Raw genomic sequence first — 22,023 nt, forward strand, 5'->3', positions numbered from 1 at the left:
TCACCACAGAGTAACCTAGGGCGAGCCTTGGCACTCTCGAGACCTTAATCATCACATCTTTGAAATGGGCACAATTTTGCCTCCCGGACTCACAGCAAGCGGCTGGATCTTCGAAGCGCCCAGGGAGCTATGCGCATGCGCGAGGCTATGGGGCGGGTACAGGGGGCCGAGGAGGCGCGCGCGCGCTCCCGGGCTTTCAAAAGTTACCTGGCGGGTGGGGCTGGGGTTGGGGGAGTTACCAGCTGCGCGCGCGCGCGCCGGCCCCGCCCTCAGCCTCTTCAGGCACCTGTTGGCTTGAGGGCCCACTCGGCCGCAGCTGCCATCCAATAGGCAGCCTCCCTGACCCAGTCCGGCCCCGCCCGACTCCCGGATTCACCAATCCCCGGGCGGCCGCGTGCCCCTCCCTCGGAGGGCCCGCCCCTCTGGGCGCTTCTTCCGGGTGGGGCCCCGGGTCGAGGCGATGGCGCCCTGGGCGCTCCTCAGCCCTGGGGTCCTGGTGCGGACCGGGCATACCGTGCTGACATGGGGGATCACGCTGGTGCTCTTCCTGCACGATACCGGTGAGCCGGACCCCGAGCGACCCCGGACCCAACCCGATCCCGCGTAGTTCCCTAGACGTTCGGGTCTCACTGGGTCCCCCGCCTAATCCCTGGAGATCCTGGGATTGGCCCGATCTCCGCTAGCTCCTGAAGCCCCCTCCCCATCTATCATTCCAAGAGCCACCCGCTCCCCGCCTGATACCCCGTCGATCCCTAATTGATCCCAGCATCTTCCTGATCACTGCCAGATGCCCTGTCCATCCCAGGACCTAGCCGGTGCCCACCAGATCCAAGGACAGACTTGAACCCCATGTCCCCTGATCCTGGGACCCACATGATCCTTCCCAGGAACTGACCCCAAATCTTTCCATCCATAAGATTACGCGGCTCAACTATATGCAAAGATTGGCATTCTGCCCACACCCCCATGGCCACTAGCTGCCCAAGTCCAGGCAACCCCTCAGGCAAGAGAACACCGCATGGGATGCAGCCCATCTCCCACCTTCCCACAGGAACACCCATTCACCCACCCACCCACCTCCATTTCCTTCAGTAGCCCCCTACCCAGCGCCTCACCTGCCACACACAGGCAGCCTCCCCCACTGTCACCCACGGCAGCCCCCAGCCCTCCTTCCATGGTGGTCCAGCCTCAGTTTCTGGACTGGGGCTCCTTCCGGCTTTACTCCCAAGACCTCAAACCTCCTCCACCACCTTCACCCTTTAGCCTAAAAACTTGCTCAGGTCTCCCTATGAGAAAAGGATCCCTCTCGAAAGCCACCCTTTTATCTCTGCTCCTTCTTACAACCAAGGGACACTGGATTTGTCCACACTCTGCTGTCTGGTGGTCTCATGCCCCCTCATTCCTTGCCCTGCACCCCACCTCCCCAACTTCCTGTCGCCTCCATGTGCCGAAGTCCACTGGATCCTGCCTTATGCCCCTCTGCAGCATCTGAGGCTGCCGGCTGCACCCTCCCCCGCATAGCTGTCTCAGGCATTTCAGACCTGGCCAGTCTCTCACCATGGCAGAGCCAGAGACCCTGGACCCCTCCTCCCTCTCCCCCACATCCAGTCAGGTCTGCCTTCCTTCACCCAGAAGCCCCCTCTGTCTATTCCTTCCTCTCTTATTCCCTGCCAGGCCTTTGCAGCTACCCTCTTCTTCCTCCTGGCCAGATTCTCTGCCCCCAGGCTTCCCCCGATCCATTTCTCTAGTAATGAGGTTTTCCAAAACAGATCTGGCCCTATAACCTTCCATGGCTCTGACCCTCCAGATAAAGTGCAGATGAACTGCTGGACACACACAGCCACTCATGGAACCAACCTCTCCAGGCCTTTGCTCAGCCAGGAACACACTTCCCCACCTCCAGCTGCACCCCAGCCCCATCCACTCCTGTTCTGCCCGGCCCAGCCTCACTGTGCTCTCTGGCCTCTCCAGAGCTGCGGCAATGGGAGGAGCAGGGGCAGCTGCTCCTGCCGCTCACCTTTCTGCTCCTGGTGCTGGGCTCCCTGCTGCTCTACCTCGCTGTGTCACTCATGGACCCTGGCTACGTGAATGTGCAGCCTCAGCCTCAGGTAACCAGGGGCCCTGACTCTCGCCCACAGGGACTCAACACCCAGTACAGTCTCCATGCCAGGTTCTGTGCTGTGGGCTCTTGTGGGGGCAGCTCAGTGACTCCTCTTGCCAGTCCTAGAGCTCCATCCTACACTAGCGAGGAAACTGCTGGGGCCAGAGAAGGAAGAGACTGTCAGGCCTCACACAGCTGCCCTCAGTCCAGGGCGCTCTGCCACACCCACACCTGCGTTCTGCATGGGATGGGCCCCAAACTCCACACCCAGAGCTAAGCCGGCCCCTAGGGGAGCTGCTCACCAGTGCCACCTGTCTCCCAAGGGGACTGTGTCTTACACCCCGTCCCTCATTCCAGCAGGAGATCAAAGAGGAGCAGACAGCCATGGTTCCTCCGGCCCTCCCTCTTCGGCGCTGCAGATACTGCCTGGTGCTGGTGAGTGAGGCAGGAACCCCAGGGGAGAGGTCGGGCCAAAGCTGAGGCTCCTCGACCTCCCCCTGCCCCACTGCCTGGGCCTCACCCCTCCTCCAAGAAGGCCTTCCAGATTTAAGCCCTGATTTCCCCCTCAGTGGTGGGCCCACAGCGGGGCCCGGCACTGAGCCCCCACTCTCCTCCATGCCCACAGCAACCCCTGCGGGCTCGGCACTGCTGTGAGTGCCGCCGCTGCGTCCGCCGCTACGACCACCACTGCCCCTGGATGGAGAACTGCGTGGGGGAGCGCAACCACCCACTCTTTGTGGTCTACCTGGTGCTGCAGCTGCTGGTGCTTCTGTGGGGCCTCTACCTGGCATGGTAGGTGCTGCCCGGGGCGTGGGGAGAGGGTGGCATGCATGCTTCCACAGGGGTGGAGAGAGCCAGGGCTCCCAGGGACCCGGCACAGGGAGGGAAGAGCTCCCCAGCCCTCCCCAACAGCAGGCCCGTGTCCCCTGCACTGCAGGTCAGGCCTCCGGTTCTTCCAGCCCTGGGGGCTGTGGCTGCGGTCCAGCGGGCTCCTGTTTGCCACCTTCCTGCTGCTGTCCCTCTTCTCATTGGTGGCCAGCCTGCTCCTCGCCTCGCACCTCTACCTGGTGGCCAGCAACACCACCACCTGGGAGTTCATGTCCTCACACCGCATCGCCTATCTCCGCCAGCACCCTGGCAACCCCTTCGACCGGGGCCTGACCCGCAACCTGGCCCATTTCTTCTGCGGATGGCCCTCGGGGTCCTGGGAGACCCTCTGGGCTGAGGAGGAGGAGGAGGGCAGCAGCCCGGCTGTTTAGGGTCGCTGGAGGCCGGGCTGCCGTCCTGTGCTTGAAAACCATGGGGCCTGTTCCCAGCTAGGGTCAGCCCTCGGAGGGCCTGGGGCCGCTCATTCCTGCCCACTCCTGAGGCCCCAGAACAGAGCTTCAAGACAGACAGATCCCTGCCTTGGTGGGCAGTTCTGCCTTCCAAGGAAGAAGGGGAAGAAGAAGACCTGAGGGCGACTCAGGCCCAAGCGGACCTCGGGCTCCACCCCAGCCCAACCCAGCCCAGGCTGCCGCCAGTGCACATGTATGAATTTAATAATCTATAAAGCAAGTCAAATCTTAAAAAGACAAATCGTATCACTCCTCACTGTGGCACCCTTTCTGGGCCAGGTCTCACTGGGAGGTAGAGGAGGGCAAGCTGGAGGGGGAGGGGACACACTTTGCCCAGGGACACTGAGCAAAGCCCACGACAGCGGACCCATGGCTGCCACCTTGAGTCCCAAGGGCTCATAAATGCCAAGCAAGTCCTGGGCCTCCAGGCAGGGCACACAGGTGGGTGAGCAGAGGCTCTAACGGTCTATGGGGATAGGGGGCAGAGGTGCCAGGAGACACCCTCAGGGCTCCAGGAATCGCTCTGACACAAAGTCGAAGTCCCGGAAGGCGGCCTGTTGGCGGGCAGTGAGGGGGCTGTGGGGTGCAGGTGGGGTCAGGGCAGGCGGCAGCCCTGTGAATTCATCCTCAAAGTAGCGCAAGTCTGCAGGGCCACAGAGGGTGGGCACGAAGGGGGGCTGGACGGTGCGGGCAAGCAGGGCCTGCCAGTTGGTGGTCTGGAGGAAAAGGAGAGGTGCCTGAGATGGCGGGAACGTCAACCCCAGGAGTCACTGCATGCCACCCACCCTGCCAGGCACAGGGGACCACTGCCACCCCAGCCGCTCACCCTGAAGAATGGCTGGACCTTGATCTCTTCAGCATCCTGCTCCCCCGCCCCGAGGCGCTTCTCCGGGCACTTCTGGAGGAGCTGGGCAATAGGATGGGCGCTCACTTAGGGCATTCAGCCCCAGGCACCGCCGCCATCCGCAGGCCCCAAGCGCACTGGACCAGAGGGCTCCAAGGATGGGCGCCGGGGGTCTGCTGTCCCGTGGAAGAGGGCACACGGGCCTTGAGCGGCCATCCAGCCCAGTCCCAGCCCTGCAGTGCTTACCTTCTGAATGAGCTCAAGCCCTTGCACCGACAGAAAGCCGGGGTAGGGGGCGTCCGTGTTCACGATGCAATCAAACACCTCCTCCTCGGTGTCCCCTGGGAACGGGCACTGTGGAGATGGGGCTCAGCAGAATGCACGGGGCCCCCCTACCCCAACCCAGAGGCCCAGGCAGCACACTCCAGCACTCACCTCGCCCACCAGCATCTCGTAGAGCAGCACGCCCAACCCCCACCAGTCCACAGCCCGAGTATATGCGTCCTGGGTCAGCACCTCGGGAGCCAGGAACTCTGGGGTGCCACAGAAGGTGCTAGTCCGGTCCCCAAAGCCAATCCCTGCAAACCAACACACACACCAATAGCTGCTTGCTGTGGCCTATTCACAAAAACCTCAACGGCCCAGCCTCATGATGCAGGAAGCTGAGCCTCTGCCAAGCCCTGCCCTGTACCCAAGGAAGTGGGAATGTTTACGCCGCCATTCGACTGCAGGCTCACAGGCTAAGGTCACAGAAGGCAGAACTCAGGCTCCTCTTCCAGCCCTGACCACAGGCTCTCCCTCGGGCCAAAGGCAGGCTGGGGATCTCTATGAGCTTCTAGGGCTGGGAAGAAAGGGCCAGTGTGCCCAGCTGTCCCCCGGAATGAGGTCTAGGGTGGGGGAACCAGGGCATCCGTGGGTGGGGAGATTTCCTGGGAGATGCCATGTGCCCATAATCCTGTTGGCCAGGCTGGGTAGACGAGGCTGGAGATGTGGATCCCAGTGGGCGGCCCCCACCTTCCTTGCAGAGTCCAAAGTCTGCGATCTTCAGAAATCCCTGAGCATCCAGCAGAAGATTATCCAACTTCAGATCCCTGAGGGCAAGGGTGCAGGTCAAACGGGCTGAGCAGGGCTTAGATCCAAGGAACAGCAACTGCCCCTGGGGCAGCCCAGACAGGAGGGAGGCAGTCTCTTTGTCCTCATCCACCCCACGGCCACCCCCAGGCATCCCTGGCCAAAAGTCACCTGTAAATGATCTTCTTCTCATGTAAGAACTGCAGCCCCAGGACAACACAAGCCAGGTAGAAGCTGCAGGGGTGGTTATGAAAGAACTCAGGCCCAAGACACACACCACAGAGGCAGGGCAGGGAGGCACCAGGATGTCCCAGCCAGAGTCAGAGGTGAGTGAGACTGGGACAAGCATCATGCTCAGGTTGGGGGTGCTCCAACAGTCCCAAGGTCACCCCAAGGTTGCTGTGCACTCCCACCCCACCCTTCCTGGGCTGAGGGACCAAGTGTGCACACAGCGACCTGCAGGTGATATTTATAATCATGCCTACTTTTCTTTTCTTTCTTTTTTTTTTATTCTGTCACCAGCCTGGAGGGCAGTGGTATGATCTCAGCTCACTGCAACCTCCGCCTCCTAGGTTCACGTGATTCTCCTGCCTCAGCCTCCCAAGTAGCTAGAATTACAAGTGCCCACCACCACGTCCAGCTATCTTTTTTTTTTTTGTATTTTTAGTAGAGACGTGGTTTTACCGTGTTGGCCAGGATGGTCTCAATCTCTTGACTTTGTGTTCTGTCTACCTCTGCCTCCCAAAGTGCTGGGATTACAGGCATGAGCCACCACACCCAGCCTTTTTTTTTTTGAGACAGAGTCTCACTCTGTCACCCAGGCTGTGCAGTGGCAGGATCTTGGCTCACTGCAACCTCTGCCTCCTAGGTTCAAGCGATTCTCTTGCCTCAGCCTCCCAAGTAGCTGGGACTATAGGTGCGCACCACCATGCCTGGCTAATTTTTTTTTTTTTTTTTTTGAGACGGAGTTTCGCTCTTGTTACCCAGGCTGGAGCACAATGGCGCGATCTTGGCTCACCGCAACCTCCGCCTCCTGGGTTCAGGCAATTCTCCTGCCTCAGCCTCCTGAGTAGCTGGGATTACAGGCACGCGCCACCATGCCCAGCTAATTTTTTTGTATTAGTAGAGATGGGGTTTCACCATGTTGACCAGGATGGTCTCGATCTCTTGACCTCATGATCCACCTGCCTGGCTAATTTTTATATTTTTAGTAGAGACACAGTTTTGCCACGTTGGCCAGGATGGTCACGAACTCCTGACCTCAGGTGATCTGCCTGCCTTAGCCTCCCAAAGTGCTGAGATTACAGGTACCTGGCCAATCATGACTATTTTTATTTTTTTTATTTTTTTTTTGAGAGGGAGTTTCACTCTTGTTGCCCAGGCTGGAGTGCAATGGCCCGGTCTTGGCTCATTGCAACCTCTGTCTCCCAGATTCAAGTGATTCTCCTGCCTTAGCCTCCCAAGTAGCTGGTATTACAGGCATGCACCACCATACTCAGCTAATTTTGTATTTCTAGTAGAGATGGGGTTTCTCCATGTTGTTCAGGCTGGTCTCAAACTCCCGACCTCTGGTGATCTGTCCATCTCGGCCACCCAAAGTGTGGGATTACAAGCATGAGCAACTGTGCTTGGACAGTCATGCCTATTTTTCAAATAAAGATCTGAGACTTGCCAGGTGTGGTGATGGCTCACACCTGTAATCCCAGCACTTTGGGAAGCTGAGGTGGGCAGATCACGAGGTCAGGAGTTCGAGACCAGCCTGGCCAACATGGTGAAACCCCATCTCTACTAAAAATACAAAAATTAGCCAAGCGTGGTGGCAGGCTCCTGTAATTCCAGCTACTTGGGAGGCTGGGGCAGTAGAATCGCTTGGACCCAGGAGGTGGAGATTGCAGTGAGCCGAGATCACACCACTGCACTCCAGCCTGGGTGACCGAGCGAGACTCTGTCTCAAAAACAAAAACCTAATGCACAGCTTCATAAGCTAATGCCCAGGGTCACGAATGCTGTCAGTTGGTGCCAGGATGTAAGCCAAGGCCTCTGACTCCTGCTCCTCTGCTGCCGGGCACCTACAGAAAGCAGGATGTAGGGAGCGGGTGTACAGAGTTTTCCAGCAAACTCTGCCCCAGGCAAAGTTTGCTGGAAGAGGCAGGCAGGAGGGATGGAACCCACCAGGCCTGGGGCTCCGGGAAGACATCCTCGTGGATCTGCATCATGAGGTCACCACCGGGCACAAACTCAGTCACGAAGCAGGCATGGCTGGAGGTCTGGAAGCACGCAAGGAGGGAGAGCAGGAAGGGGTGCCCTGTGCGACCCACAGCCTCCAGGATCCGCTTCTCGCAGTACAGGCTGCAGGAGAGAGCAAGAGTCGTGGAGGGAAGGAAAACGTCCCCTGGGCTGTGCCCTGTGCCCTGCACAACACCCCTGGCTCCCTGTGCCCTCAGCCAAAGTGCCAGGCGGGTAGGCTGACGGTTTCTTTTTTTGTTTGTTTTTGAGACAGTCTTGCTCTGTCACCTGGGCTGGAGTGCAGTTATGCGATCTTGGCTCATGGCAACCTCTGCCTTCCGAATTCAAGCGATTCTCTTACATCACCCTCCCAAGTAGCTGGGATTACAGGTGTGTGCTACTACGACCAGCTAATTTTTATATTTTTAGTAGAGACAGGATTTCACCATGTTGCCCAGGCCGGTCTCAAGCTCTTGGCCTCAAGTTATCCACCTGCTTCAGCCTTCCAGAATGCTGGGATTATAAGCATGAACCACCACCTCCAGCCCTTTTTTTTTTCTCGAGATGGAGTCTCACTCTGTTGCCAGGCTGGAGTGCAATGACAGGATATCAGCTCACTGCAACCTCCACCTCCCAGGTTCAGGCAATTCTCTTTCCTCAGCCTCCCAAGTAGATGGGATTACAGGCACATGCCACCATGCCCAGCTAATTTTTGTATTTTTAGTAGAGATGGGATTTCACCATGTTGGCCAGGATGGTCTTGATCTCTTGACCTCTTGATCTGCCTGCCTTTTCCTCCCAAAGTGCTGGGATTACAGGCGTGAGCCACCGTGCCTGGTCCTGTTTTTTTTTTTTTGAGACAAGGTCTCGCTTTGTTGTCCAAGCTGGAGTGAAGTGGTGCGATCTTGGCGCACTGCAACCTCCACCTCTTGGGTTGCAGAGCGATCCTCCCACCTCAGACTCACAAGTAGCTGGGACCACAGGTACACACCACCATGCCTAGCTAATTTTTCTATTTTTTTGTAGGGAGGGGGTTTCGCCATGTTACCTAGGCTGGCCTCTAACTCCTGGGCTAAAGCAATCCTCCCACCTTGGCCTCCTGAAGTACTGGGATTATAGGTATGAGCTACTGTGCCCGGCCTCCCCTTTGTTTTTAATTTATTACTCTTTTTTTAGATGAGGTCTCATTCTGTCGCCCAGGCTGGAGATCTCTGGTAATAACTATAACTTCCACCTCCTGAGCTTAAGCAATCCTTTGACCTCAGACTCCCAAGTAGCTGAGTGACTAAAGGTGCATGCCATCATGCCCAGCTATTTTTTGTAGATGGGGTTTCACCATGTGGTTCAGATCGGTCTTGAACTCCTTGGCTCAAGTGATCCACCTGCCTTGGCCTCCCAAAGTGCTGGGATTACATGCATGAGCCACTGCAGCTGGCTGCAGAGTGATGGTTTCTATATGTCAGGGGCTCACAAGGGCCTCTGAACCTGCACAGCTTCAATGCCCCCGTTTTACAGTAGAGTAAACTGACAGAGAAGAGGAGACGTGCTCAAGGAAACAGGTAACTACTGCAGGCGCCAAGAGAATGCAGGCCTGGCTGGCCCCACGGGGTCACCGCTCCAAAGCCCGAGGAGCCTTGCGCTGCCCTCTGGATGCCATAGCCCAGACCAGCCATCCCGGGTGCCCTGCGGCGCCCCCACACACCTGTCTATCTCGTCCCGGCCGAGCACCTCCTGCTTCTTCAGCGCTTTGATGGCGTAGTATTTCCCCGTCCCCTTGAACTGGACCAGGAGGACCTGAGGCCAGAGCGAGGTTGGGCTCCAGGTGGGCCGCACCAGGGAGCCTCCGCCACCACGCCCACAGATCAGGTCCTCCCGGCTCAGGTGATGAGGCCCCCAACTCTGTCCCACGGCGGCACCGGCTTCAGCCCACTACCTTCCCAAAGTGTCCCCGGCCCAGCACAGCCAAGCAGCGGAAGTCCTGAAGCCGAGGGGGTTTCCTACAAAGAAAGAGACGGTACAGGCCAGGCGCAGTGGCTCACGCCTATAATCCCAGCACTTTGGGAGGCCAAGGCGGGCAGATCACAAGGTCAGGAGTTCGAGACCATCCTGGCCAGCATGGTGAAACCCTGTCTCTACTAAAAAAATACAAAAATTAGCTGGGCATGGTGGCATGCATCTGTAGTCCCAGCTACTGGGAGGCTGAGGCAGGAGAATCACTTGAACCTGGGAGGCGGAGGTTGCAATGAGCCGAAATCACCCCACTGCACTTCAGCTTGGCGACAGAGAGAGACTCCATCTCAAAAAAAAAAAGAGTACAGGAAGCCCCCTAGGACAAGGGCTGGGTCCCCACCCAGAGCCACTCCAAGCCTCCCATCCCCAGTCCTGGGCTTTCCTGACCTATGGGCTCATAGGAAAGCCCTGCAGTAAGGGCTTCTAGAAGCTGGCATACAGCTGGAGCTCAATAATGTGGACTTGGCAAATTAGACCAGGACAGCCAGCCAGCGCATCCACCAGGGAGCCAGGGAGTAATGTACAAATGGATACACAAACATTCAAGTAAGCAGACGAACGTCTCAAACGTGAAGATGAGCAAGATCAGGGTACCTGGTGGGGGAGGCTGGTGAAGACGGCCCATGTCGAGTCCTAGGCTCCATATGGGGGCGTTTGGTGCGCTGTGAGGACAGAGAAGCTCAGGGCGGGGCTGGGCTTCCTTCTCTCTTTCCCTCCAGGCCGGCTACCCCACGCCTGGGTGGCCCCACCAGCCCTGGTCGCCCCTAGGAGCCACTAGTCCCGCCAGCCTCTCACCGGAATCTCCTCGGATGTTGGCTCCTGGGGGAGGTAGAGGCGTGGGGGCTTGGGTGGGGGCATCATCTCTTCGCCCAAGGGGGTCTTCTTGGGCAGAAAATTACTGTAGGGAGGAAGTAGACACAGGGCCCAGCACGGGTAGATAAAAGAGCCAGCAGGATTGACACATTACCCCAAAGTGAGACGGACAGAGGGTTGGGGTCTGAGCAATGTGGACGGACAGACAGACAGACAGACAGACATCACCTGGACCCAGAGCGAGGCAGCTGCACAGAGAAGCACGCGGTCTAGGGGAGGGCGCTCCTCACCTGGGGGTGGGAGGGTCAGAGGCCTCTCGAGGGGTTGCCGGGGTCTGAGGGCAGCCTTTGGGGGGGCTGATGGTGCTCGGGGAGCTGCAGGGGGGCAGTAGGTTCATGACGAGACGCCCCCAGGCCGCCATGCTGAGGTTCATCTGCGAAGCCCTCAGGAAGTCCTGGCCTGGGAGAAAAAGGGGAGCTCAGTCCCCCCGGGGCCCCGGCCCTCCTCCCTCACACACAGCCCCCATTCCCTCCACACCTCTGCGTTTAGAGAAGATGCGTTTCTGCCTCCGCAGCCGGGGCCACCTCTCAATGACGGGATCGCAGAAGGTCACCTGCAGGGGCGGGGGCAGGGTTGCGGACCAGTCACCTCCCATGTCTCCCACGGCACCTCCTCTGCGTCTGCGATCCCAGCCCAGGCCCCCAGTGTGAACAGACGCAAGAGCCAGAAGGACCCACACAAACAGATTCAATGTCCTCATTGGTAATAGTGGGGAAACGGAGGCCCAGGGAAGAGCCACTTGTCCAGGGTCACACCTGAGGCAGGGCAGTCAGGACAAGGACCCAGGCCTCCAGATGCAGCCCCGAGAGGGTGGCTAGGAGTCCTTATTCTTGGAGACTCTCTGGTCCTCAATCTCTGCACCTACGCGCAGTGCATTGGTCTCGAAGGCCTTCCTGGCCCTGATCCCCCGGAACCCGCCAGGTCAGAGGGCGGAGGCAGTGAGCACCTGGGCAAAAAGCAGCCCCTGCGGTACCAGGCTGAGGGACAGTTGGTGACAGGCATTGTCCAGGAAGTCCTCAAGTCTCAGGAAGGCCACGCCACAGAGCTGCCGCCAGTCCCGCCAATGTACCCCAATCTCCAGCTCACGGGCCTGTATTGGGGAGCGCAGGCTGAAGGGTGGGGTGCAGGACCAGCCCCGACCCAGGCAGCCTTCTGCCCCACAGCCCAAGGGCACCCCTGACTGAACAAAGGCCGGCCTTACTCGCTCCAGTGGGATGATGAAGGTCTGGTTCCAGGACTGTTCGGCCACCTGCCCCCAGCCCGTCTGGCCCACAACGCGGTTGTCCACCTTCAGCACGGCCAGCACCTCGCCTGCAGGGCCAGAGCCGGGGCTCAGGGCAGGCCAGGAGCAGGGCTCTCCTGCTCCCCCCCACCGAGCTCCTTCCCTACTCACTGGCAAGCTCGCCTCGGCCCCGCTGCTGCTTGGCCCTGGTCCGAAGCCAGCCCTCGGAGGGGCTGCCGGCCAGCGCGGCCACCGGGGAGCGTCCAGGCACGGTGGTCAGCAACTGTTCACAGCCCAGGAGACGAACCTGCAATGTCCCTGTGGGGAGGGAGGGTGGGGGGCACTGTCAGATGCCATCTTCCCACTGCCACCACCAAGGTGTGCTGGGACCCAGGAAGGCCACCCTCCCCAGGAGGTGGCTGAGCCCAGACCCTACCCACCCGAGGCCGGGGCAGCTACCTGAGGAGCCTCACCCAGTGTGGTGCCCTGGAGTGCCTGCTGCCCCCACTGCAGCTCCCAAGCACCATGAGCCACCCTAAAGGGTGCCCTTGGACCCCGATGACACCCTGGGAGGCCTCCAATTTGGCCACTGCCAGGTGAGGAGCCACCTTGTCCCAGACTGCATGCTTCTCCGTGGCAGCCACCCCTCTCCAGGGCAGAGCAACTGGCTCTCCCCTCCACGTGCTGGCGTGGCAGGGACGCAGGCTCAGACCTCAGACCTCAGACCTCAGCCAGGCTGCACAGAGCTGCAGCACATGACAGATGCTGCCCAGAGCTGGGGCCTGGAGAGCACTGTGGCAAGGACAAGAGCTTCGGACAGGGAACCGCCCTGACCCACCTGCTCCCTGGGCCTCAGTTTCCCCATCTGAACAGTGGAAGTTAGTCCCAGCTCAGCCCCAGCTTCCCCAACGGATATAAAATGTGTTTTGCCAGCAGAGTAAGTTCATGTGTCAGATCACTAGAGGGTTAGAGAAAGGGTAGAGAAAGCAGTGTGGCCGGGCACAGTGGCTCACACCTGTAATCCCAGCACTTTGGGAGGCTGAGGCGGGCGGATCACGAGGCCAGGAGTTCGAGACCAGTCTGGCCAACGTGGTGAAACCACGTCTCTACTAAAACTACAAAAATTAGCTGGGCGTGGTAGCGCCTGCCTGCAATCCCAGCAACTCGGGAGGCTGAGGCAGGAGAATTGCTTGAATTAACAACCGTGGAGATTGCGGTGAGCTGAGATCACACCATTGCACTGCAGCCTGGGCAACAAGAGCGAAACTCAGTCTCAACAAGAAAAAAGGAAAGAGAAAGCAGTGGCGATAGAGCAGCTTTTGAGGGCACGACGTGGGCCCAAGAGCATCATTTAGGGAGAGTCTGGGCTTGGGGGGTTACACTCAGAGAGACCCTGTAAACAAAGGCAGGGGTCCAGGGTAGAAAGATCACCTTAGGAAGGACAACTCGAGTAACTGGGGTGTTTAGCCAGGAGACAGGATATAGGGCGGCTCTGAGTAGCTGAATTCTAGGCCTTTTAACAAGCTGTTTCTTCTGCGTTCCTCAACTTGCCCACTTGGCCATAAGTACTCCCATGTAAGTTCTTCAAGGCCAAGACACCACCTCCTCTACAATAAACATTCCTTGGGCCGGGAGTGGTGGCTCACACCTGTAATCCCAGCACTTTGGGAGGCCAAGGCAGGTGAATCACCTGAGGTCAGGAGTTCGAGACCAGCCTGGCCAACATGGTGAAACTCTGTCTCTATTAATAATATAAAAAGTAGCCGGGCATGGTGGTGTGCACCTGTAATCCCAGCTAGTCACAAAGCTGAGGCAGGAGAATTGCTTGAACCCAGGAGGCAGAGGTTGCGGTAAACCAATATCACGCCACTGGACTCCAGTCTCAGCGACAGTGCGAGACTCCATCTCAAAAATACGGAAAGAAAACATTCCTTGATTCCCCAAGGCCAGGTGAGAGGGCGCCATCCAGAGCCTGCATTTCCTCTTCTCAGCTCTGCTCACAATGGAATGGGTCAGTCCGTTCTGCAGCAGTGCTCTGTGTGGGCAGGCGCTGGCCTTTCCAGCTCACACTGTATCGGTGGGAAGCTCAGGGCTTCAAAGCCCATGCTCTGAGATTATTTGTTGATTACAATTTGGCTGCTATTACAAGGAGACAGATCTCAGTACAAGATAAGAAAACTTTTTTTTTTTTTGAGATGGAGTCTTGCTTTGTTGCCGACGCTGGAGTGCAGTGGCGCAATCTTGGCTCACTGCAACCTCTGCCTCCTAGGTTCAAGAGATTCTCCTGCCTCAGCCTCTCAAGTAGCTGGGATTACAGGCATGCACCACTACACCCAGCTAATTTTTGCTTTTTTATTTTTTTATGGCGCATTCTCGCCTCATCGCAACCTCTGCCTCCTGGGTTCAAGCGATTCTCCTGCCTTAGCCTCCCCAGTAGCTGTGATTACAGGCATGTGCCACCACATCCGACTAATTTCGTATCCGCCCACTTCGGCCTCCCAAAGTGCTGGGATTACAGGCGTGAGCCACGGCACCTGGCCTTTTTTTTTTTAAAGACAAGTTCTCACTCCATGGTCTAGGCTGGAATGCAGTGGCGTGATCATGGCTCACTGCAGTCTCAACCTCCCTGGGCTCAAGCCATCCTCCCGCCTCAGCCTCCCAAGTAGCTGGGACTATAGGTATGAACCATCATACCCCGATAATTTTTGTATTTTTTGTAGAGTTGGAGTTTTGTCATGTTACCCAGGCTGGTCTCAAACTCCTGGACTCAAGTGATCCACATGTCTCAGCCTCCTAAAGTGCTAGGATTACAGGTGTGAGCCAATTGTACCCAGCCATTTTAGTTTAATTTCATTGTTATTATTTTTCCAAGAAAACTCTTGTTTTTTTTTTAAGACAGTCATGCTCTGTTGCCCAGGCTGGAGTGCAATGGCTCGATCTTGGCTCACTGTAACCTCCGCCTCCTGGGCTCAAGAGATTCTCGTGCCTCAGCCTCCTGAGTAGCTGGGATTACAGGCACCTGCCACCATGCCTGGTTAATTTTTGTATTTTTAGTATAGACAGGGTTTCACCAGGCTGGTCTTGATCTCCTGACCTCGTGATCCGCCCACATCGGCCTCCCAAAGTGCTGGGACTACAGGCGTGAGCCACTGTACCCAGCCTTTTTTTTTTTTTTTGAGACAGAGTCTTGCCCTGTTGCCCAGGCTGGAGTGCAGTGGTGCAATCTCAGCTCACTGCAACCTCATCTCCCGGATTCAAGGGATTCTTCTGCCTTAGCCTCCCAAGTAGCTGGGACTACAGGCATGCACCACCATGCCCAGCCACTTTTTGTATTTTTAGTAGAGACAGGATTTCACCATGTTGGCCAGGCTGGTGTTGAACTCCTGACCTCCACCTGCCTCAGACTTCCAAAGTGCTGGGATTACAGACATGAGCCATGGCTCCTGGCCCAAGGAAACTTTCTTTTTTCTTTTTTTTGAGATGGAGACTCACTCTGTTGCCCAGGTTGGAGTGCAGTGGCCCAGTCTCAGCTCACTGTAAGCTCTGCCTCCCAGGTTCAAGCAATTCTGTGTCTCAGCCTCCCAAGCAGCTGGGATTACAGGTACCCACCACCACACCTGGCTAATTTTTGTATATTTAGTAGAGATGAGGTTTCACTATCTTGACCAGCCTGACCTTGTGATCCACCAGCCTTGGCCTCCCAAAGTGCTAGGATTACAGGTGTAAGCCACCGAGCCTGACCTAGAAAACTTTCTAATAGTCCAAGCTGCCTAGTGCTGGGTATCAAGCTTTCCAGGGCTGCGAGCTTCCTAACACCAGTGCTTTAAGCATTATTCTGGTTATTTATATAAATAAAAGCTACACTATCTGAGGGCTGACTGTGCTAGGCACTGTGCTTAGCACATCACATGCAACACAGCAACCCTATAAGGTAGGTCCTATTATCATTTCCATTTTACAGATGGATAAACTGAGGTTTGGAGAAGGAATGTCAGTTTCCCACAGTCACACTGCTAGTGGGTGGTGGGGCCAGGATTGGAACTCTTCTCCAAAGTTCTTTGTGCTTCCAAGTCCCCCCAAAAAGAGAAGAACTCTGAAGGGGGAGGAACCCTGGCTACCTGTCAGGGCGGTGGGCTTCACAGGTGTCCCTGAAGGCTGGGGGTATCCAGGGACCGCAGTCCGCAGTTCTCGGGCCACTCTGCTGCGCAAAGGGTGGGCGGGAGGCAGTCGCTCCAGCAGCTGCTCCAGGGCCAGCCGCAGGAGGTCCAGTTTCTGGGAGGACTCCTGGAGCTGGGCCTGAGCCTGCAGAGGGGACACAGGGAGAGCCAGGTCAGTGGGGTGTGTGGCAGGGGGCAGAAGCCCAGGCCACCCAGAGCCACCTTCCACATGAAGTCTCAACAGAAAGCGCCTTCTGCTTCTCCACGACCACCCTCCCTTCACACCCCTGCAGAGGGTGGCATAGGGAACAAGCCAGCCTTAGGAGAGGGCCAGGGCTGGGGCCTGACCTCGGCCAGCGCCTTGCGGTCCTGTGTTCTCCGGCTACCGAGCAGTTTCACCACGTTCTTGGCGCCCTCAGCCACGGCTGCCTCAACATGCAGTCGATGCTGCAGCTCGTCCGCCAGCAGCTCAGGCCCTGTGGGGAGGAGGGCAGCCCTCAGGCCCTGCTCTGCCCTGCTCCGCCCTCCCTGTGTCTCATGGCCTTACCTGGCTCTGGGGACCCACTGGCCTCCAGGCTGCTGATCTTCATCCGAAGCAGGGCCACCTTCAGCTGGCTGTCTCGCAGCATCTGCTGGGCGGCTGCCAGGAGCTTCCTCTCCTATGGGGCCGTGAGACAAGCCCATCAGACCAGGCCTGGGCCATAGCCTCCCCCATCAGACCAGGTACTGACTGGAGCTGGGTCTCCCCCATCAGAACAGGGTTAAAGTCAAGCCTCACTCAGTTGGCCAGACACTAGAGTCAAGCCTCCCTTGTTGGACTAGTTGGTGGGGTGGGGGAGCCTTTTCCATCAGACCAACAAGGGCTGGAGTCAAGCCTCCACTTTCATATCAGTGCTGGGGTCATGCCTCTCCCATCGGACCAGAGCTGAGGCTAAGCCTCACCCATCCAATCAGGGCTGCGGCTAAGCCTCCCACATCAGATCAGGGCAGGGGCTAAGCTAAGCCTCTCCCCTCAGATCAAGGCTAAGGTCATGCCTCCCTCATCATATCAGGGCCGCAGCCAAACCTTCTTGTCAGACAAGGACTGAGGCCCAGTTCCCCACATTATGCTGGGAATTGGGACTGGGGCTGGGCTGGGATCCCATTAGACCAGGGCAAGGCCTTCTCTGTCACACTAGGGGCTGCAGCCATGCCTTCCTTACCCAGCTGGTGTTTGTTATAATTTCCCCATCAGGCTGCAGGCCGGGACAATGTCTCCCTTACGGGCTCAATGGTTGAGCTGCATTTCCCCATCAGAGCAGGGGCCAGGGTGCCCTTGCCATCAGACTGTAGGGCCTTACCTTGGGGGTGCCACTGGCGCATGTGTGGGTCATGTTCTCAGCCCCCTGCTTCACCTTCAGCTCCACCTGCAGCTGCCTCTGGAGGGCCTCCAGGTGTCGAGCCCTGAGCTGCTCTGCCCACGGCCGGGTTCCCGAGGCCACAGGCTCTGTGCACGGGGATATGGAGCATATGAGTCCCTCACCCAGAGCCGAGACCCACACTGTGGCCTCTCCTCCTTCCCCCACTGTTCTTATGGGCAGGAAGTGAGGTGGTCTTGCCACAGCGGCCAGGGCCAAGGCCAGGGGTCAGGTGGGCCTGGAGCCTTCTGTCCTGAGCGGTCTCGGCTCCTCACTCACCAGCCAGGCCAGGCCCGGGGCCGGGCAGCAGGATTCGGGCGTGCAGCTCCCGCAGCTCGCCATGCAGCTGCTCCAGGCGGCGGTTGGAGGACCGCAGCAGCTGCTGCACATGGCCCAGGTGGCGGCGGTCTGTGGCCACACGCCGCAGGTTCTCTACACCCTCCTTGATCTTCAGCTCCTTCTGGATGGCCCGACGGATCACCTCTTTCTCATCCTCCGGGGGCCACTGGCTTGGCCCAGGCTGCAGAGGGTGGAGAGCAGTCTTGGGGTGCCGCGGCCACCAGCAGCTTCTGCTCACTGCAGATGGAGGCGGAGGAAAGGACGGCACCCAGGACTGACACCCATAGGGCTTGGGAAGCCTCTCTCCCCTTAGAGCTCAGGCCTGAGCCGGATGGAAACTCCCAGGCCACTCATCTAGGCCAGGCTCCTGTCCTCTGCCCAGTAGAGAAGGGTGGGGTTGGGGGGATTGTTCACACGGTAAACGGGTGCCAGGCTCTATTCTGAGAGCTTTGCATGTATTACCACATCACTCCTCCCAGCAACCCCACCCGGTAGCAGCGGTCATTATTCCCATTTTCTTTTTCTTTTTCTTTTTTTTTTTTGAGACAGACTTTCACTCTTTTTGCCCAGGCTGGAGCGCAATGGGGCGATCTCAGCTCACCGCAACCTCTGCCTTCCAGGTTCCAGCGATTCTCTTGCCTCAGCCTCCCTAGTAGCTGGGATTACAGGAATGTGCCACCACGCCTGGCTAATTTTGTATTTTCAGTAGAGAAGGGGTTTCTCCATGTTGGCCAGCCTGGTCTTGAACTCCCGACCTGAGGTGATCTGCCTGCCCCAGCCTCCCAAAGTGCTGGGATTACAGGCATGAGACACCACACCCGGCCTATTACCCTCCATTTTCTAGTGAGGAAACTGAGGCCCAGAGAGGTGAAGTAACTTGGCCACAGTCAAGACACCGAGGAGAGGCCACCATCTCTTGGGCCCCAGCTGTCCCTGGCAGCCCTGGGTAATCAGGTTGCTCTCTCGAAGTCTGAATCCAAAGTAGAATCCCAGGAAAGCTCAAGGCTGAGTAGGGGTTAAACAAAGCCACAAGAGAAAGCAGCCAGGGGCCTGGGAGCCAGGGCTCGTTTCCCTGATGTCCCAATGCCACAGGCAGCAAAGCAGAGGCACAGAGAGGGGCTGGGGAGTCCTCGGGTGCCCACTCCCCACTCAGCTCCTGGAAGTAGAAGCCCTCTCACTGCTTCACCCAGGCTGGAGCCAGGAACACCTCCTTTCCAGTCACCAGCATTTCAAAGCGACCGGTGCCAAAGGTGACCTCAGGCCGGGGTAACCCGTGACACCCCCCAACAAGAGCTCTTGCAGGAACCCCATCTTACCTCTCTGTGTTCCATCTCCTGAGCCTAGTGGAAAGGGCCGCAACCCCAGACTCAGGGACCACCCCCCCACCCCAGACTTCATTGGGGCCTCCTGGCCCAACTGTCAGAGGGCAAGGGCGAGGTTCAGGAAATCCTCTGACCGCCCCAGGCCACAGGGCCAGAGCCAAAGGCCGGAGCAAACAAAGATCCCATGGAGCTGGGGGCCCGGCCACCGGGGTCCTGAGTCACCCAGCTGCCGCTGCAGGGCGGGGCCCCACAGGAAATCGGAAAATGTGTACAAGCTACCTCTGGAACAGGCGGAGGACCTCCAGAGGAAGGGGGTGGGAGGGGGCAGACCCAGCCCTGACGGCGGCCTAAGCGACTGGCTCGGGCACTCAAGAGTCTATGCGCTCCCCCAAACACTTCGATGGTCCTGTCTGCCCTGGGTTAGAACTCTGACATGGAAACGCACACCTCCTCCTTTCTGCTCTGTGCGGGGACCCGCTCCTGTCCGCAAATGTCCCCCTCCCCACCACTGTCTCCGGGACAGGACACCACCTCTCCCTCCTCCGTAGCAGACAGACACGGCGTCGGTCCTCCGGGCCCAAGCGCACCTACTGCCACCTCTGGCAGGAAACCTGGCCCCCTCTGCATTCTAGAACCCGCTGTGTACTCGAAGGTTCCCGCCCCGGCGCGGGGGAGGCCGCTCCCCTCTCGCCTCGTGTGCTCTGGGAGGGACTCCCGCCAGTGCCAAGCGTGCACACGCTGCGCCCCGGGCTGCGCGCACATTCTAATCCCCCCAGGCTCGCGTGGCCCCCCTTCCTATCCCGGCTAATTCCCGTCGGCCTTGGAGCCCCTTCAGGGAAAACCGACTTTAGGACAGAATGGGGCCCACCCTGGTGGCGCACACGAGGACTCAGCCGTGCTCGCTCCGGGTCAGCCGGGGGCTGATTTGGAGACGCTGCAGGGCCCAGGAACGACCGAACCCGGGGCTCAGGTCGGCTGTGCGAGGGCGTCGCGGGGTCGGGGCAGGGGCAGGGAAGGGGCCGGGACGAGGGGCGGGGCGGGGGACGCGGCCGCGGTTTGGGGCGCCGGGGCGGTGACCGGGGCTTCCCGCACCCCCCGGCTCCGCGCACTCCTCGCGCGCGGTTCACCTGCCGCGGCGCCCCCTCCTCCATGGCGCCGCTCCGGCCGCTCCGGGCCCTCCTCTCCGCCACTCCAGTCCCGGAAGCCGCGGCCCCTCCGCCAGGACTTTCAAACTTGAAACTTCCCGGGAAGTGGCGCCGGAGACGCGGGATCGGGCGCCCCCTCCCGAGACCCGCTGGCCGGCCCGGACCCGGGGGACCAGCGCCGCCTCCCGTCCGCACCGGTCCAGCGCCTCGGACCCCATGCCTGAGGTCCAGCGCCCCAGCGGCTCCCTCTGATCCAACATTCCGCAGGATTCCGGCCATAGCACCTGGGCCTCGGCGACCGCGCCGCATGCCCGGGATGGACGTTCAGGCGAAGCATCGCCGGCGCCCAGGTCCTCTAGCCTTCCCCGCCGCGCGCCTGCAGGCTCCGGCCAGTTGGTGACCAGGGTGGAGGGGGAGGAACAGCGCCCCCTGAGGCTAGCCGGATCGCCCAGCCGGGTGCAGCGGTGGAAGGGGAGGCCTCCTCTAACTTTGAGCCCCTCCACGACCTCGACCAAGCCCCTCAAGTCTCTCTTCGTCTGGCACGTTGTTGGTGTAATGTGGGCCAATCCAAAATTGTCTCTCTCCTCGGAGTGGTTGGCCCAAACTAGGTATTGGTCACTACAAGAACGTATACTAGGCTGGGCACCTTGGCTCACGCCTATAATCCCCGCAGTTTGGCAGCCCGAGGCGAGCGGATCAGGTCAGGAGTTCGAGACCAGCCTGGCCAACATGGTGAAACCCCATCTCTACTAAAAATACAAAAATTAGTTGGGTGTGGTGGCGTGGCACGCGACTGTAGTCCCAGCTACTCAAGAGGCTGAGGCAGGAAAATCACTTGAACTCGGGAGGCGGAGGTTGCAGTGACCTGAGATCAAGCCACTGCACTCCAGCCTGGGCAACAGACTCCGTCTAAAAAAAAAAAAAGAAAGAACTGGCCGGGCACGGTGGCTCAAGCCTGTAATCCCAGCACGTTGGAAGGCCAAGGCAAGCAGATTACCTGAGGTCGGGAGTTCGAGATCAGCCTGACCAACATGGAGAAACCGCATCTCTATTAAAAATACAAATTTAGCCAGGCGTGGTGGTGCATGCCTGTAATCCCAACTACTCAGGAGGCTGAGGCAGGAGAATCGCTTGAACTCAGGAGGCGGAGGTGGCTGATCGCACCATTGCACTCCAGCCTGGGCAACATGAACGAAACTCCATCTCAAAAAAAAAAAAAAAAAAAAAGAACATACACTTAGGGAAAAAATAAATCCTCACCCAAAATTATGATAAATCACAGATGAATGAACAGGACCTCTCTCAGGCCCATCTCTTAACCAGACTGAGGTTGCTGGTTCAGCCTGTGCCACTTTTTAGGACTTTGCCCTACAAAGGCCATCCATCCACATGGGAGAAAAGACATTTACATCTGGTGAAATATCAAATACCACTATCTGAGCCCGAGGGAGGTGTGCTGGTCACTGCCTAGTCTGTGCCGGGCCATTCAGCTGGTTCTGGCATCCTGCGTTTACTGGGGGTTGTGCCAGGACTTCATGGAGGAGTGTCCTCCAGGAAGTGGGAAGGTGACTAAGGGTCAAATACTGACCCTGATTTGGAACAGACAGGCTCTGATGCTCTTACTGAAGTAAGCCACATGTTTTGCTTTGCACTGATTACCTCCCTCACAATGGACTGGAAAACAAAAGTGAAATTGGAGAGCCATGGACAATGCTGGGTTGTCCTGCTATGGGAAATCAACCAAGTGGCATTGACATATAAGCAAAGACAACTTGGCTCTGTGAACAGGCCGAGATTTCATAGTCAGAGGCAAAATGTGACATTTACACATTAAAGTTGTTGAGGTCTAGACATTAACACAAGCACCTGACACCGGTTCTTTAACATGGGGGTTGGCTGGGCACAGTGGCTCATGCCTGTAATCCCAGCACTTTGGGAGGCTGAGGAGGGCAAATCACTTGAGGTCAGGAGTTCAAGAC

At 58.2% G+C, this 22,023-nt stretch overlaps 2 protein-coding genes across 6 annotated transcripts; one reads left to right on the plus strand and one right to left on the minus strand.

Moving 5' to 3' along the window:
* Positions 1–426: 426 nt before the first annotated feature.
* Positions 427–3,674, plus strand: ZDHHC12 (zinc finger DHHC-type palmitoyltransferase 12). Of its 4 annotated transcripts, none has more exons than XM_012458014.2 (5): positions 427–560; positions 1,972–2,108; positions 2,459–2,536; positions 2,727–2,893; positions 3,039–3,674. In XM_012458014.2, the coding sequence occupies exons 1-5, from the start codon at positions 461–463 to the stop codon at positions 3,358–3,360; spliced, it is 804 nt and encodes a 267-aa protein (XP_012313437.1). In that variant the 5' UTR covers positions 427–460; the 3' UTR covers positions 3,361–3,674. The 4 variants fall into 4 exon arrangements, with proteins under 4 accessions (XP_012313437.1, XP_021529744.2, XP_021529745.1 ...); XM_021674069.2 differs by having other exon boundaries at positions 3,014–3,673; XM_021674070.2 differs by having other exon boundaries at positions 3,061–3,360.
* PKN3 (protein kinase N3) lies at positions 3,253–20,071 on the minus strand. Of its 2 annotated transcripts, none has more exons than XM_064377397.1 (22): positions 20,027–20,071; positions 17,518–17,758; positions 17,182–17,327; positions 16,389–16,500; positions 16,190–16,317; positions 15,803–15,986; positions 11,856–12,002; positions 11,664–11,773; positions 11,409–11,552; positions 10,940–11,015; positions 10,693–10,861; positions 10,385–10,487; positions 10,184–10,251; positions 9,513–9,576; positions 9,282–9,373; positions 7,526–7,702; positions 5,525–5,587; positions 5,297–5,373; positions 4,718–4,860; positions 4,529–4,636; positions 4,265–4,345; positions 3,253–4,154 (listed from the first exon to the last, which is right to left on the minus strand). In XM_064377397.1, exons 1-22 carry the CDS (start codon positions 20,048–20,050, stop codon positions 3,942–3,944), a joined length of 2,670 nt encoding a protein of 889 aa, XP_064233467.1. In that variant the 5' UTR covers positions 20,051–20,071; the 3' UTR covers positions 3,253–3,941. The 2 variants fall into 2 exon arrangements, with proteins under 2 accessions (XP_064233467.1, XP_064233471.1); XM_064377401.1 differs by having other exon boundaries at positions 3,977–4,157; positions 4,312–4,345.
* Positions 20,072–22,023: the final 1,952 nt, after the last annotated feature.

The sequence above is a fragment of the Aotus nancymaae genome, unplaced genomic scaffold, assembly GCF_030222135.1.
Source record: "Aotus nancymaae isolate 86718 unplaced genomic scaffold, 86718_ANA_hifiasm-v0.15.2.pri h1tg000003l, whole genome shotgun sequence".
NCBI classification, from domain to species: domain Eukaryota; kingdom Metazoa; phylum Chordata; class Mammalia; order Primates; family Aotidae; genus Aotus; species Aotus nancymaae.